The sequence below is a fragment of the Sebastes fasciatus genome, chromosome 13 (assembly GCF_043250625.1).
Source record: "Sebastes fasciatus isolate fSebFas1 chromosome 13, fSebFas1.pri, whole genome shotgun sequence".
Lineage (NCBI taxonomy): Eukaryota > Metazoa > Chordata > Actinopteri > Perciformes > Sebastidae > Sebastes > Sebastes fasciatus.
In genome coordinates, this window is record NC_133807.1 from 15,861,172 (window position 1) to 15,875,434 (window position 14,263).

General features: G+C 38.2%; 2 protein-coding genes across 2 annotated transcripts; both read left to right on the top strand.

The window, feature by feature from the left end:
• Positions 1 to 187: 187 nt before the first annotated feature.
• Positions 188 to 7,513, top strand: LOC141781620 (5-hydroxytryptamine receptor 3A). The gene is made up of 9 exons (XM_074657460.1): positions 188 to 254; positions 350 to 513; positions 1,699 to 1,743; positions 1,952 to 2,061; positions 3,626 to 3,798; positions 3,894 to 4,057; positions 4,140 to 4,350; positions 6,071 to 6,229; positions 6,979 to 7,513. The coding sequence occupies exons 1-9, from the start codon at positions 215 to 217 to the stop codon at positions 7,239 to 7,241; spliced, it is 1,329 nt and encodes a 442-aa protein (XP_074513561.1). The 5' UTR covers positions 188 to 214; the 3' UTR covers positions 7,242 to 7,513.
• A 2,691-nt stretch (positions 7,514 to 10,204) lies between these two features.
• sult3st1 (sulfotransferase family 3, cytosolic sulfotransferase 1) lies at positions 10,205 to 14,189 on the top strand. The gene is made up of 6 exons (XM_074655801.1): positions 10,205 to 10,400; positions 10,509 to 10,714; positions 11,320 to 11,446; positions 12,480 to 12,574; positions 12,751 to 12,922; positions 14,045 to 14,189. Exons 1-6 carry the CDS (start codon positions 10,259 to 10,261, stop codon positions 14,152 to 14,154), a joined length of 852 nt encoding a protein of 283 aa, XP_074511902.1. The 5' UTR covers positions 10,205 to 10,258; the 3' UTR covers positions 14,155 to 14,189.
• Positions 14,190 to 14,263: the final 74 nt, after the last annotated feature.

Genomic DNA, 14,263 nt, shown 5'->3' on the forward strand with positions numbered 1-14,263 from the left:
AGCTGCATGTCAACAATAGAGATGCACTGCAGGTGATTTGTGTTTTGTCCCTTAACAGGCCGCAGAAGCAAAGAGAAGCTTTCTTACGTTGACAATGCGATTAATTAGATCTATTGATGCCTCTTATGCACTTAACTGTTGTATTGTTCTGCTGTTTAAACACAGCTTTGCAGTTTAAAAGCGTTTGCTCAGATTGAGATGAAGGCAAACAGCCATGTCACCTCTGAGGACTCTAGCTTTTCTCGCTTTAATTGGTGAGTGATTAACTTCAACTTAAAATATTGTTTTTTTAAGTGTAGAATTAAGATGTATTGCTTGTCTGTAAGGTTTTGTGTCTCGTTCCCTGCAGGTGTTTCCAGCAGTCAGACCTCAGACTGCTCCTACGTTGGTCTTCTGACACACTTGAACCTGACGAAAACGAATAATGTTCTATCAATCATGCGACCCGTGAAAAACTGGACCACAACCACCCTCGTTCAGCTGGACATGGTGTTGCATGGCATTTTACATGTGGTGGGTGTCTTTATAATCTTTATTATTCTTTATAGTGTATGAATTGTGCTCTCAGAGTGCATCGCTTTCATGAATGTGTCTGTGTTTTAAAGGGTCGGTTCAACCAAAACACAAAAAATATTTTTTGAACCATTGTGGTATCAATCAATACAGATAGTTTTGGGTTAATACAGTGGAGGGAAGTGCTGAGTATTTCAGTAATATTTGTAGGCTTATTATTAAATTTCTAAATTTGTTTGACAGCTAGTTAATAGCTACTTTGATTTTAAATTAGGACTGTCAATCAATTATTTTTTCCCCACTTTGTTTATTAGTGTACACATTTAAAAAAACATTTTGTATACAAAAGTACCGGAAAACATTTTTTCCATCTTTTTTTGTTAAGGAAACAAACAGACAAAAAAAAAATAGTATAATAAGAATCCCCATATTAAAATAATAGTAAATTAAATAATAAAACTAAATTATAATTAAAAAACAGACATAAAAAAAAGAAAAACCACAACAATAGACAAGGTGTGTGTTTGTATGTGGGTGAAAACAAACCATACTTCAATCTCACAGCTGCTTAAGCAGATATTTAATGAACGATTCACTCAAATCACATATTTTAAATCTATATGATAATAATAATAATATTTTTCGAACATTATTATTAGTGTTATTTTTATTTTAGATGTTATTACTAGAATTATTATGAATTATTTAATATTTTCTGGGAGGTTTTGTGATGTTTGTTATGTACAGTATCATGTCAAGCTCTGTACATCATCTTGTTTTGCAACAGTTTATAAAACAGATCAAATCAGCACCTCAGTCAGCTACACTTAAATAAATAAATAATAAAAAATCCACTAAGACCTCCGGAAGTCCCCTACTGATTAAGTAAGGAACAGGGACAAACATTTGTTATAGATGTTTGTCTTTGCACAGGGGACTCTGTACCTCGGCTCTGAGGGCAGTAGCTGAAAGCGGTGATTGAAGAGATGGCATTTGGTCATTTAAGATTATGCAATCCAGGACAGAGGCAGATATCTCAAAACCTGGGAAAATTAACCCCAAACTGTCTGCATGGATAGATTTAAAATATGTGATTTGGGTGAATCAATCCTTTCAAGTAAAAAAGCTATTTTGTTGTTGTAAATACCAGTGAATAGTAACCACAGTGCTGCTGTGTCTCTGCAGGATGAGAAGTCTCAAGCTGTCACGAGTCACATCTTGTTCCAAACGGTAAGACTCTGGACCGACACATTAAGGAAAGACAGAATCATGTTGAGTTCAGGTGCATTTTCAAACATCAGTGATCTGTTATCACCAGATATCAACATATATATAAATATATATCAGCTTGAGCAACATTGTTTGGCTTTGAGTTTACTGTCATGACTCTTTCAATCTCATCAAACTGTGTCATTAAATGTTTTTTTTATTTCCCAAGCGTTGGATGAATGAATTTCTAACCTGGAATTCATCAGACTTCTGTGGGATTAAAGTGCTGAACATTCCACGATCGAGGCTGTGGATCCCCTATATATACATCCAAGAGGAGTACGTACTACTATTCATTACATAAGTGTGCCGGGAGTGTGGTGACGTAGCTTTAAGAGCAAAAAGACACACAAAGGGGGAGCGGGAGGGAAGATGGATGGGTCCAACAAACACAAGGCTTTCATCCAGGAGACTGCTGTTTGTGTGCCATGCGTCACGTTACAATTAGCTGTTCGTTTGTGTCCCGTGTTCACAACGTTCAGTGTTATTTTAACAAACATAGTAGGTTTAAGCCCAACCATGTTGTTTTTTTCCTGAATCTAACTAAGTAACTAAGTTTTACAGCTAAACAGTACACTACAAGATGTTTCTGAAAACATTTGAAGAGAGAAATATGCATTATAGTAACAGAATATTGATTCATATGCGATCAGCGCTACCTAGTTTGACCGTTTGGTCGGAGTTTGCGAATGATTGACAGCTGCCTCTGTTGAATGACCAGCCAATTGGAACGCGCTCTCTGAAATGACCTGTGATTGGTCAAAGTCTCCCGTCATGGGCTAGATCATTTAAAGCCTGAAAACAGAGCCATGAGGAGGTGCAGAAGTCTAGTTTTTTTCTCAGAACACTAGAATTACAATATGCTGAAAGGTTATTATGAAATTTTCCCCCAATAATGCCAACAAAAATTCTGCCTACTGCAGGTTTAAGAAAATGTAAACCCTTTTCATGTAAACAAACATGTTTACATGTTTAATATTAGACACAATCACATAACAAGTAACATGTGAGACATAGGGACTTGTTTTTAGACAATGCTTCTTGAATACAGGGCCGGCTCTAGCCCTTTAAGACAAAAATTGAGATTTTAATTTTCATAAATAACTATTTACTATAATATTAATAAACACTTGGTCCTTGATATTGTTGACTTTAAAGTGTTTTGTCAGTTTCACTACAATTTACACTTTTGTTAACAAATAAGTGCAGCCGGGCAGATGAAAAAAGTGTGAGAAAGAGAGTTACAGAGGTGAAAAGTGTATTTCTTTATTTCTTTATTTATTCTCCTCAATGCAGAAAACGAGGAAGGGCGCCCACCAGCATTTTTAAAAATGATTATTATTATTATTTAGAGGGCGACCCCCCAGAAGGTGGCACCCTAGGCGACCACCTATATGGCCTATGCCTTAAGCCAGCCCTGCTTTAATATCTTAAGTGAAAAAAATACTAATTTGAGCACTATTATGACACACAACAATTCCTAATTCTATTGAAATATAGTGAAATATAGCTCAAAACGTTTTTTCAAGATCGCTTTTTATCTTGAAAGGCCTAAATATTATAAAATAAATATTTTTTTATAAATATAGAATAATAAATATTATATTTTATTTAAAAAAAATCTTACCAATCCAGTTATCACTTCTTTTTTAAAAACTTTTTACAAGCAAAGACACATTATATTCACTGCTTATTTTTGAAGTGGCCTTTTTCCATTATTAAATTGTGTTTATAAAATTCTAATGTGATTTGTTTAGATCTCTATATTAATAAAACCTCTGTGTTTCCACCAGTTTTTTTTATGAAGACATTAAAGCAGAATGTCCTCTTGCCTCTTTTTCAGTGTGTCTGATACTGGGACCATTTATAACAGTCCCAGCGTCAGTTTGTCTGCCAGCGGTATGGTGGTGGCACACGGACGTCAGCGGCTCACCTCCACCTGTCGAATGAATCTCGTCCTGTTTCCTTTCGATACGCAAAGATGTAATATCACATTTACATCCATGACCTTAGACGGTAAAGTACACCAGATTTACTGCAGGTTCATCTCGTTTTTTACTGCTTCAGAACATATTTGATGTAATCATTTAATATATTTTTCCTCCACACAGCTAACACTCTAACACTAGGAACTTTCTTCAATGACACAAACCTTGCTCAATACTCTGAGCAGTTCATGGTCACGCAGGGAGAATGGGACCTCAACAACTTGGAAATTTTCGATTATAGTCTCGCCAAAGGGGGTGAAATGTATCACATAACACTTACATACAAGGTAAGAAACATATTTGTAATGACATTTGACAGTGTGTGTATTTATTTCTAATTAATATAAAATCACATGTTTTTTTTTTCAGGTCACAATCTCCAGGAGGCCGTTGCTTTATGTGGTGAATTTAATCGTGCCCCTGTTCTTATTTCTGATCCTGGATGTGGCCTCCTTCTTCATCAATGAGGCCAGAGGTGAAAAGCTGAGCTTCAAAGTGACTGTACTCCTGTCCATCTCCGTCCTACTGCTGATCCTCAAGGACATGTTGCCCTCCACTGAAGACAGGCTGCCAATGATCGGTGAGCTGCCATGCAGACCTCAGACCAGAGGTTTAACTTTGATAGAGTGTTCAACAGCTACGGAAGCCCTGAGAAGCAAATGAGGGAAAAAAGACTTGGTCTGTGAATTCGTGGCTAAATTGTGACACAAACAGTCAGTGGTCATGTCTATAATGTTAAATATAGCGGTACATGTCCACCAGGTCCAGCGAGGACACTAGGGGACGTGCTGTTCCACTCAACTGGCCATTGAAGCAGCGACTTTACCCGATTGTTGAATGCACCTGATTGGTCCCTGGTTTTCTGCTTGCTGTTACAAACAGGAAACAACGTGGCGGCCTGCTCATAAACTTTCTGTTATTCTGTCAAAACAATCCACCAAAATCTACTTCTGAAAACATTTTAAGCGAGAAATAGGCAACGCCACTGCTGAATCTCGTTTAATTTTAGAACTAGATCGCCTAGTTTCACAGCTTGGGACAAGTTTTGTGAGCCGGAGGCGTCGTGCTGGACGGGCTCATTTGCATAAAGGACTGTTCCCCGCCTTTTCATTTTGAAAGAGCAACGGCCAATGAGAAAACTCCAACACTCGGCCGACTAATCGTGACAGACTTTTGCGTTTGTAGGGCTGGCCCTCTTCGGTCCAGCCAAAAAAGATTCTAGTGATTCATGTTCTAAGTCTGATCTGAAGTGTTTTCTCTCCTGTATACGACTTAAAAACAGGTGAAAAAAAATGTTTTGCCAGATAATCTTTCTAAATTCCTTAAACAACAGAATCATCTGTGAAATCAGGTGAGTAAAAACATTTTGCCAGATGATTTGTTTTTTTTGTGTTGGAATTGTTTGCTGTTGTGATACTAATTTCGGCCACAAGAGGCTGAAGTGCACCACTACCTCATGTTCCTACTCTTAAATATGACAAAAAGCATTCATGTTTTCTTCCAGGTGAGTTTTAATTTCTCCATGCAATCTCAACACAAGATACATACAGTGTATTGTTTGTTAGCAATTTATGTACATTAAAACTCATTTGGAAGAAAACATTAATGCTTTTAGTCCTATTGAGAACATGGAGTAGTGGTGCACTTCAGCCTCTTGTGGCCAAAATCAGTATTACAACAACAAACACTTATGGTACATGTCCACGGTGGTGTTTTAGGAAGCGAGGGGTCTTGGCTTTCAAATCGTCCAACATGGCCCATGGCGAAACTTTTTTCTGTTATTTTACGAAAATAGTTCATTTTAACATTTGAGGCGAGAAATAAGCCATGCAGCTGCTGAATCTGTTTTTTATTTTAGATCAACAACGGTTAGTTTAAATGTTTTTCAGGGGTTTCCAGTGGCATCGAGTCGCGCTGGACGCCCCTGATTTGAATAAAGTATCCTAGACCTCAACTTTATGCAAATGAGGAGCGGCCAACGAGACGGTCAATCTCTTGAAACACAACGCTACGCTCCAAGAATGCAATGCACGGCTGCTTACATAGACAATGAGTGGAAGCGTGGAAAATACGGATCCTGGACACGTACCATCAGAAAAATGATCCTTACAAAAAAAACCTCACCTGTCTTCTTAAGTTCTTAAGTCAAACACAGGAGAGAAAACAAATAAGTTCAGACTTAGAAAATGGATCACCAGAATTTTTTTTTCTCACTGGCGTCTCAGGGCTTCCGTATCACCCTCATTACTGGTGTCAGCAACATCACTCTGACCAGAAATGTCTCTGCACCTTTATTTTAGCCACCTACTGTGTTGGGATCTTCGTCCTGGTGGGGGTGAGCGTCCTGGAGGCCATGCTGGTGGGCTTCCTATTCGACCTTGATGATTATAATTATTTTAGGGCTCAAAGCCCTGATAAGGCCCAAGTGGAAATTCAGCTGGACGTCGACTATCACAAAGGTACGTTTTCTGCCAAATAAAGATAACAAAAATTTCTGTTATAATATATTATATTGTTGTCAGACTGATTGACTGACTACTTTCAAATAGAAACAAGTGGAAGAAACCAGCAACTTCTATCTAATCAGATTTAGGGTTTGTATTGACCAAATATAAGACCACATTTTTTCATGGCAACAAACTTCAGTTGGAAATGTTTGACTTGACGACGGTGGCATTTTGAGGCTGATGTATCCATGCCTTCCTCTCAGCCCTTTCAGAAAGAGCAATCGGATCTCAGTGTGGACACACTAGATGTAATCAGGTTAAATCTGGATACCAGACGCAGTTTTTAATGCCATGTGTAAACAGGGTCAGTCAGTGACTATCGCCTCTTGAGGTACAAGTGGTATTACAAGACAGGACAGGCCGGGGCTAGCTGGTTAGCATGCTCATTTCAGTCGATATCTCTGCAAACACAATACATAGATGTGATCTTTGTCATGAAACACGGCTCTGTTCTCATCATATCACAACGTTTTTTAGTCAAATCAGCTTTAAATGAATCAAATCACTTGATAATTTATCACTCCATTTTTCATTCTTTGTTACTTCCACCCGTCATAGATCTTACACATTGCACCTTTAAACCTGCAATAACTTTTTGGTTTTTTTTGCCCACTTGGGGGCAGCAGATAAAACTTGGTATTTTTCTCTTTATAGCATACCAGCTCATTCTGCTGAATTATCTTTCCCCATTTCCAACACAGAGGCTGCTGGAGCTGAACTGACTCCAGAGAAAAGTGAGCTTCCTCTGGATCTGCCCACTGAGGGCGACCTGCTGAAACTAATCCTGGAGGAAGTGAAAGCAGCTCGACAGGAAGCCGACAGACAAGAGAAAGACAAGAAAAAGATTGGATACTACAGAAGAGTGGCCGAATACATCGACTCTTCGTTCTTTGTCATCTACTTTTTAATTGTTCTAGTTTTTATGTCGTACATGTCTATAACCTGGATTGCACGAGTATTTTAGTAACTAGATGGTGTGTGTATAATCTGCCAGTGCATGCTCTTAAATCTGGCTATGATGGGTTTCCAAATAACTAAATATCACTGTTTCTAACCCCTAATTATTCTACATTTAATGTTCTTTAATCATTCTAATACGTTTTTAAAGTGCAGAACAGATCTCACTACTCACAACCTGCATACAAAGTACAGACTATAACAATTATTGTATGTACAATATGTTATGAAATGGTTCAATTATATGATATTTTGGATCAAAATAAAGTTTATTTGTGTCGATATTTGTGTTTTGCTGTGACACAAGACAAAAATATGGGAAGTTTAAGTTTAATTCCTATTTTTTTAAAATTATTTTTAAAAAACAAATAACATTTTATATGTAAAGGGAGAGCTCTGTACACACTACCAGTTTTCAGTAAACTTTGTGATAGCTGCAGTATATACACCTGGCTGAGGCGATTACATTTTTAAATGATACAGCACTTTAAGCTCTGAGGTTAAGAAGTTGTATTATTCTTCTCTGATTACTTGCAGGTGCTTTATAGGACCTGTGTTGTGTAACAATTAGGGGGATCTATTGGCAGAAATTGAATTTAATAATTATGTTTTCTTTAGTGTATAATCACCTGATAATAAGAATCATTGTGTTTTTGTCACCATATCATGATCCGTTTATATATCTACATAGGAAGCGGGTCCTCCAAACCAAATGATGCAAAATTATCTAATGTAACTAAAAACATTTACTCAAGTACTGTACTTAAGTATAAATTCAAGGTACCTGTACTACTTGAATAATTCCATTTTATGCAACTTTATACTTCTGCTACGCTACATTTCAAAGGTAAATATTGTTCTTTTTACAGTTTTAGTTACTTTTCAGATGACAATTTTTCATCCTTCCTGTCCGGTGAAAACCAGGTGTCTCCAGATTGTGTTGATGTTGAATGTTTGTGATAAACTGAAGGACGAAGTGTTCCTTTATTTGTTGAGAAAATCCTCCTTCTTTGGCTAAATAAACTCTTTAAAAAGCCTCTTGGATCAGCTGGAACATGCATCTTCTCAAAGCTGAAAACAGGGCTTTTTTTTCCAATAATTTCAGTGTTATGCCATATAGTACCATCAAAGTTAGTTCAACCACCAGGGGTCTCCTGTTGGTTATACTAAAACACTTATTTTTGGAAAAATGTACATTTGCATAACTTTGGTGAATTATTCTTTAGAAAACCATTCAATAACTTCACTGTTATAAAGTGTAGTGCCACCAAAATCACTTCACACATCAATGATCTCCTCATGATTAAACTACAACACTTATTTTGGAATAATGTGATTTTGTATAATTTTGATGAATTTTTATTGGGAAAAATATTCAATAATTTTGAATAGTTATATAGCTCAGACGGCTCGTTTTGTTGAAAATTAAGCTGCAGCTCGTTGTCTACCTTACTATGGTTAGAAAGAGCCATTGTTTGTGTTTTAACGTTTTGCTTATGAGTTACTGATCCGGGAAGTTGTGAATATCTTTCCAACATTACCTAACTAACGATGGCTCTGTTCTATTCAAGTGTTCCAGTGAGAGTGAGCCAGCATGCACAATACTAGAAACCTGAAATCTAAGCAGTTAAATGGAATTCAGCCATTATTAATTTCATTATTTACACCTGTGCTTTACTGAGGCGAGTCAAATGTCTTCCCTGAAAAAGGCCTATTAATAGTAAATCATTAGCAAAATGATGTCAAGATATGGACAGTAAAGTTACTATGCAAATTAAAAACAAATGGGAGTTTGAGTTTAGAGAACATATCTTTTGAAACATGGAAAAAAATGTATAAAAATATACACGTCATTACAACTCTAAATACAAAATAAATATGAATTTGCATTCTATGTATTCTATTTCATCTAATTTTTCTTCTTCTTATTTTTATCTTTTGGCCATGAGCTGTGTGAGCTCCTCTCTGACTGCCTGAAACACATTATATTTTGTTTGGATCATTTGTCATTGTAACCTTAAAAAGCTAAAACAAAAGTGTCTCTGCTTTTACTACTAATACCAAAAGGTCAGAGGGCTCTATTACATTACTTTACATTCATTAAGTGTTCATAAAATATTTCAACCAGTAGTAGAATTTCACAAATAAATCATCACATTTACTAAACTTACTTTGCGTTTTCTTTGTCTACACAAGTTGCGCTTCCTTTTGGGCTTCGCTGTCTCACTGTCAGCGGCCCCGGAGTGCTTGGATGGAGTGGCATTATTTACGCCTGTCTGCCAATTAAGAGGACGAGGTTGATCCCCAATGACCTCATACATCATTCTGCACAGTGACGCTAAAACATTAAAGTGAAGTAACAATAATAGTGCAATAATAGCATTTACAGCTCAATATTTCCAGAAACAGGCTGGAAAAATCCCCCTTTGCACTTTGGCTTTTGCAAATGGGAGTTTTGAGACCATGTCCTTTTTGGGGTCTAGTTATATGAAATGATAATTTTGTCTCTATGTGATTATATACTGTATATATAAAGTTATGTTACTTGACAGAGTCCAGAAGACGTTGCTGGTGGCAGTGTGCACCCAGCTGTTAGTATTTGATATTTATGCCTAATCATGATAAAGCCAACCGGCAATCACATGTACAAATCAAAGTCCAGAGTCCTGAGAGTTTTTTCTGCTCTACTTTTTTACAGACTAAGCTTGCCTCTACATGATATATAAGGTTATGCTACTGTTAATATAATATGCTCAGTGTTCACAGGTTAATAGACTCCAGAGGTTTTTTAAACATTAAAACATCAACACTGTTATATTTCAAGCTTACTGTTGGTGGCAGTGTGCACCCAGCTGTTAGTATTTTAGATGTATACATACATGATGAAGCCGACTGGCAATAACATGCACAAATCAAAGTCCAGTTAAAGTCCTTCCAGCTACTGCAGCTGTGAGCTGAGAGTTTTTTCTGCTCTACTCTGGTCCCTAACATTTCTCTCATTGTTCTGTGTGATTCAGGAGAAACATGGAGCAGATCACCGACTATCTCTGCAGGTATAAAAACTTCACCTTTCCGGTCGGTTTCACAACTCCAGAGCACATAGATTCTCTCCAGAGCTTTGAAATTCGAGAAAGCGACGTATTCCTTGTCACTTATCTAAAGTCAGGTAAGTGACAAACACTTCTGCATCACATTATTTGCATTTACAGTTTTTTCTTTCCATTGCTGGGAGCACATTTACCGATCAGGTGTGATGTCTCATGATGACCCACAGGTACTATATGGACTCAACAGATCATCATCTCCATCTGTGAGTTAGACGGGGGTCTGCATAAATATGCAAACAACATGGAGCAGATGCCGTGGCTGGAGTTCAGAGACGTACAAGAAGATTACGCCCTACGACCCTCTCCACGGCTCTTCACCTCTCACCTCACTCCGGCTCTCATGCCTCCAGGGCTGAAGGACAAGAAGGCAAAGGTCAGTATTTTATGGAAGTCCAATCCTACCAGGAAAATAAAGTGTAATAAAGTTTAAAAGATATATTAGGAAAGATCAGTGTTGGAAGGAGTATTCAGATCTTTTACTTAAGTAAAAGTAGAAATAACGTGGTCTACAAATACTCCCTTACAAATAAAAGTCCTGAATTCAAAATATTACTTGAAATACAAATTGTGCAAAATGTACTTAAAGTATCAAAAGTAAAACTACTCATTATGCAGAATAGCTCCTTTCACAGTGTTACACTATTATAGTATATTCCATTCAGTTTTTTATCACTTAACGATTTTTTTTTCTTAATTAGCAAAGTAACTAGTAACTCAATCAGTTTGATAAATGTCTTGGAGTAAAAAGTACAATATTTGCCTCTGGGATTTAGTGGAGTAGAAGTATAAAGTAAGATAAAATGTAAATACTCAAGGAAAATACAAACTGAAAATCTTAACTTGCTAAAATCTTTACTCAAATCGTGAATTATAAGAATGGAGTTTGGCATGGAGGAGATAATGTGTATGTTTGTATGTGTATGTATGTATTTGTATTTGTTTTAACTCTGGGCTGATTGATGTTTGTTTTTACGTCAGATTATCTACGTCATGCGGAATCCAAAGGACAACATCGTCTCCTATTACCACTTCAGTAATGTCAGTGACGACCTGGAGACTCCCAAGAGCTTTGAGGACTTCTTTGAGCAGTACCTGGCAGGCAACGGTAAGGAACCTCGACTCCAGATGCTGGAAGATGATGACCAGTTAGAGTCCAGTGCTGATCAATTTTAAATCATAAACATCTGATCATGAAGAACTGACAGAAAGATTGGAAAGAATTAAGATTTTAATCAATAATTTAAAGGTGCTCAATATGAAATTCAGAGCATCTCTATTGCCTCAACACGGCATTCAACATGACAACGGCTGAGCCGGTGGCTTGCAGCTAACGGTGCTGACAGAGCAAATAGTGTTTACCTGAGGGGGAATCGGAGGGTGGTTGCTACGCTTCCGCGACCAACGGCGTTAACAGCTGTAACCACTGTACTAGCTAAGTGCAGTGCGACGGCCGTGTGCTAGCCAGTGGGACACGCTCACATGCACTAAAAGCACAGAGAAACTCTGATTACAACACACACAGAGGGAGAGAGACTTAATTCTCTGCTCAGGTAGACATTACTCCTCTATATCTTTACATAGAAAATAGTTGTTTGCTGCTATATTGATGCTCTGGATATTGAATAGAGAACCTTTAATATTGAGAACAGTTGAAATTGAAAAATATTTTATGCTGCAGGCCAGTAGTTTTTGCAGCTCTGCAGAAAAATACTCTAAGCATGAATGTAAAAGTCATGAATTACTATTTATTAAAGGTTCTCTATATGTTTTATATCTATTTATATATCACCGGAGCATTAATATAGCAGCAAACAGCTATTGTCTATGTAAAGATATAGAGGAGTAATGTCTACCTGAGCAGAGAATGAAGTATCTCTCCCTCTGTTTGTGTTGTAATCAGAGCTTCTCTGTGCTTTGTTGACATCACCGGCCTGCCGTGCATGCCTTTTAGTGCAAGTGAGCGTGCCCCACTGGCTAGCTCACGGCCGTCGCTCTGTGCTGATCCCATACTTCCTCCACCACTGCATGTGCTTGACATTTGTTTTTGTACTTTTCTTTGTACTGTGTGGTTATTTTGTGTACTGCTGCTGTGACATGAACGTTTCCCCTCAGGAATAAATAATGTATCCGTTATACAGTTGGAGGATCATCCTGGTTTGATCACATCAGGGAGTGGCATTCAAAGAGAGACCAGTACAACATCCTCTTCCTGACCTATGAGGACACGATCTTGGTAAGATGTGGTTTTCCCCCTGGGGTTGTTCTGTGTAACTTGGACTGCAAGATGGTGTGGGTGTGAAGGGACACATTTCATATCCTTATGAATTAAAAAAGGCCACGTTCATTTGACAAGTATAGAATAAATTCTTTGTCAGCGTTTAAACTTGTGGACTTCTGTTTCTCTTTTAGGACCTGAAGGCGGCAGTAACCAAAATCTGCACTTTCCTAGGGAAAAACCTGAGTGAAGCAGCCATTGAGCAAGTTGTGGAAAAAGCTTCATTTGAGAGCATGAAGAAAAACTCTAAAGCCAACTACGAGTTTCTGCCACAAGAGAAGATGAAGGGAGACTTCATGCGCAAAGGTAACGTATCATAAACTGCAGCTCGTGTGTAGAAACATGTAAACCGATATCTAGTTTGTTTTTTTGGGCTGGACAAAGCGGGGGCCAGCCCTATAAACACAAAAGTCTGTCACTGAGTTGAATGAGTGAGTGATGAGGTTACACCATTGGTCGGTCGAGTTTGTGTTTACCCATTGGCCGTTGCTTTCTCAAAATGAATAGGTGCGACATTAGGCTCGTTCGAGATGAACTGCATCTCGCCTGGAAAGTAGACGAGATCAGGCGGCAGCAGCAGGGGCCGGTGACAAAAAGCTGCGGTCAAGTCGGACAGTTTCCAGCAACCTTCAAAGAATTTACAGGAAGTCACAGGAATAGTTACATCCTGTTCGTAGGGTGTTGACACAGTTTGATGCATATGTTATAAGAGTAGCTTAGTGTGGGCGTAGCGAGAGAGAGTGTGACGGTGGATGCTCTCAGAGCAGACAGATGTTCAGGTGTTGGTGATTGTAGCAGAGGAGAAATTAGCAGTAAAGCTGTCCAGCGGTAGTAGTAGTGGAAGCTGAAGCAGGAAAGTTATCTTGCTCTGCTTTTCATACGACATACTGTGGGCATGTACATAATTGTCATGGGATGTAACCTTGGCCTGGTCTGTTTAACAAAGTAACTCCGGGTGGAAAACACATCCCCTCCACCCTGAGTCTGAGTTTCTCCTCAGGGCGACGCTAAAGAAAAAGATTTGCAAAGTTTTTTTTTGTCCCAAATGCAATTAATGTGGGCAAGAGAAGTGTACAGTATATATACAGTATATAGCACATTTCAGCAACAAGGCAATCCAAAGAAGTAAGAGTTGCAGCTGTCCTGCAGATTTCTGGGAGTTTCTTCCAGATATCTGGAGCATAAAAACTGAATGCTGCTCCTCAATGTTTAGTTTTGACTTTGGGGACAGAAAGCAGACCTGTCCCAGATGACCCGAAAGGTCTGGATGGTTCATAATGTTGTACAATATCAGACATGTATTTTGGCTCTAAATCACATTATAAACACCACTGACTGTCCCTGTAATAATGTGCCCCCAATTTAGCACATTGACCATACACGGCCCAGTCATATACCAGTTTTCGACCTAATCTCATTTCATTACAGGTAAAATCGGTGACTGGAAGAACACCTTTACTGCCGCTCAGAGTCAAAGAGTTGATCAACTCCTTCAGGAGAGACTCGGTGATCTGTCTCTGAAGTTCATCTGGGAGTAAACGGAGAAGCCACACCGACCATAAGATATTCACACTTAATCCTGTAAGATCCCCAAAATTCATTGACACTGTCTGTCTTTATACTTAAATCTACAGTAGCTGTTAATGT